This window comes from Amblyraja radiata, chromosome 2 (assembly GCF_010909765.2).
Source record: "Amblyraja radiata isolate CabotCenter1 chromosome 2, sAmbRad1.1.pri, whole genome shotgun sequence".
NCBI classification, from domain to species: Eukaryota; Metazoa; Chordata; class Chondrichthyes; order Rajiformes; family Rajidae; genus Amblyraja; species Amblyraja radiata.
The window spans coordinates 1,736,834-1,738,137 of NC_045957.1; the positions used below are offsets into that span (position 1 = coordinate 1,736,834).

At 55.8% G+C, this 1,304-nt stretch overlaps 1 protein-coding gene across 1 annotated transcript; it reads left to right on the forward strand.

The window, feature by feature from the left end:
• Positions 1-202: 202 nt before the first annotated feature.
• On the forward strand, positions 203-817 carry LOC116984120 (protein rapunzel-like). Its single transcript, XM_033038223.1, has one exon. It carries the CDS (start codon positions 203-205, stop codon positions 815-817), a length of 615 nt encoding a protein of 204 aa, XP_032894114.1.
• The last annotated feature ends 487 nt before the right edge of the window (positions 818-1,304 follow it).

Genomic DNA, 1,304 nt, shown 5'->3' on the forward strand with positions numbered 1-1,304 from the left:
CTGCCGAGTTGCTCCAACGCTGTAGTTTTTGTTTGATATTCCATCATCTTCAGTTCTTCGTGTCTCCGTTAATCTGATCTGTTTGAACTGTTTCTTTTCAGCAGCGGCGCGGCGCAGACCACACCCGGAGTCCCACGATCCAGGCCCAGTCATGGCGACCAGCGAGGAACTGGATCGCGCTTCGGCGGCGCTGAAGGCGAACATGAAGGAGGCAAGGGCAACGATGGGGCTGTTCCAGGATAGAGCCGTGTTCGCCACCACGGCCGGTGTGTTGAAAGAAATCTTCCAGGTGGGCGGCATCATTCTGAAGCTGGTGCTGGGAAAACGGGAGAGCGAGGAGCTGATCTATATGAAGGAGCAGTTCCAGGCCGTCAGGAACCAACTGGATGTGATTTCTGATCAGATCCGGCAGGTGTTGTGGGAGATCGAGAGGAGCACGATCAACAACCAGTACTTCCCCATCGAGGAGAACCTCAAGAACCAGTTCCGCAAATACATGGACATCCTGAGATCAGCGCCCGAATTCCGCGACAAGGAGCGAGACGAGTTCCTCGCCCACTTCGACGTGACCAAAGGCGACCAGAACCTGCACACGCTCTTCGACGCGGTCATGGGCTTCCCCGCCGTCTTTGGGAAGCCCATCCAGGAGACAGCCATGAGCTACGACCAAAGGAACCGGCGCCTGATGGAAAGCACGTGTGGCCGGCTGAAGGAGCTCTTCTGCATCGGTCTGATCGCTCTCCAGGGCCACGCCGCCGTCACCGGCAACGACGTGGAGGCGTTGAAGGAAGAGTGGAACCAGAAATGGCACAAGTAGAAGCCAAATTGAAATCCATGGTAGATCGGTGCGTTAGCGAGCTTGCGCAGCAGGCAGAGATAGATGTCGAGAGGATGGTGAAGGAGAAGCGGGAGAGAGATAACAAGGGGTGCGCCACTTTTATCATGGAGGGACTAGTGAAGAAATACGACTGGGTCCGCTGGTCAGTGCGCGTCTATGATCCTGTCTCAGGCTTTGACAATCACTGTGTTGGTGGCCCAAACCGTTTTGAGTTTTTCCGGCTCAATAACATCAACGTGGTTGTGTCTTACTCCATCGACCCAAAACCCATAGACGAGGCACAGATCGGCCAGTTGATGCAGGGCAAGAATGGCTGGAGTGACGCCAGAGACGTGTTCGAGTTCATCTCCACCAACGGTCCCGCACAACTACATGGTCCACGCGGTCAGGCGCTACAAAGACCTGTGGAACCACAAGGACTTCCCCGACGACTGCCACTTCTGGGAGACCTACAGTGGGGTCACCC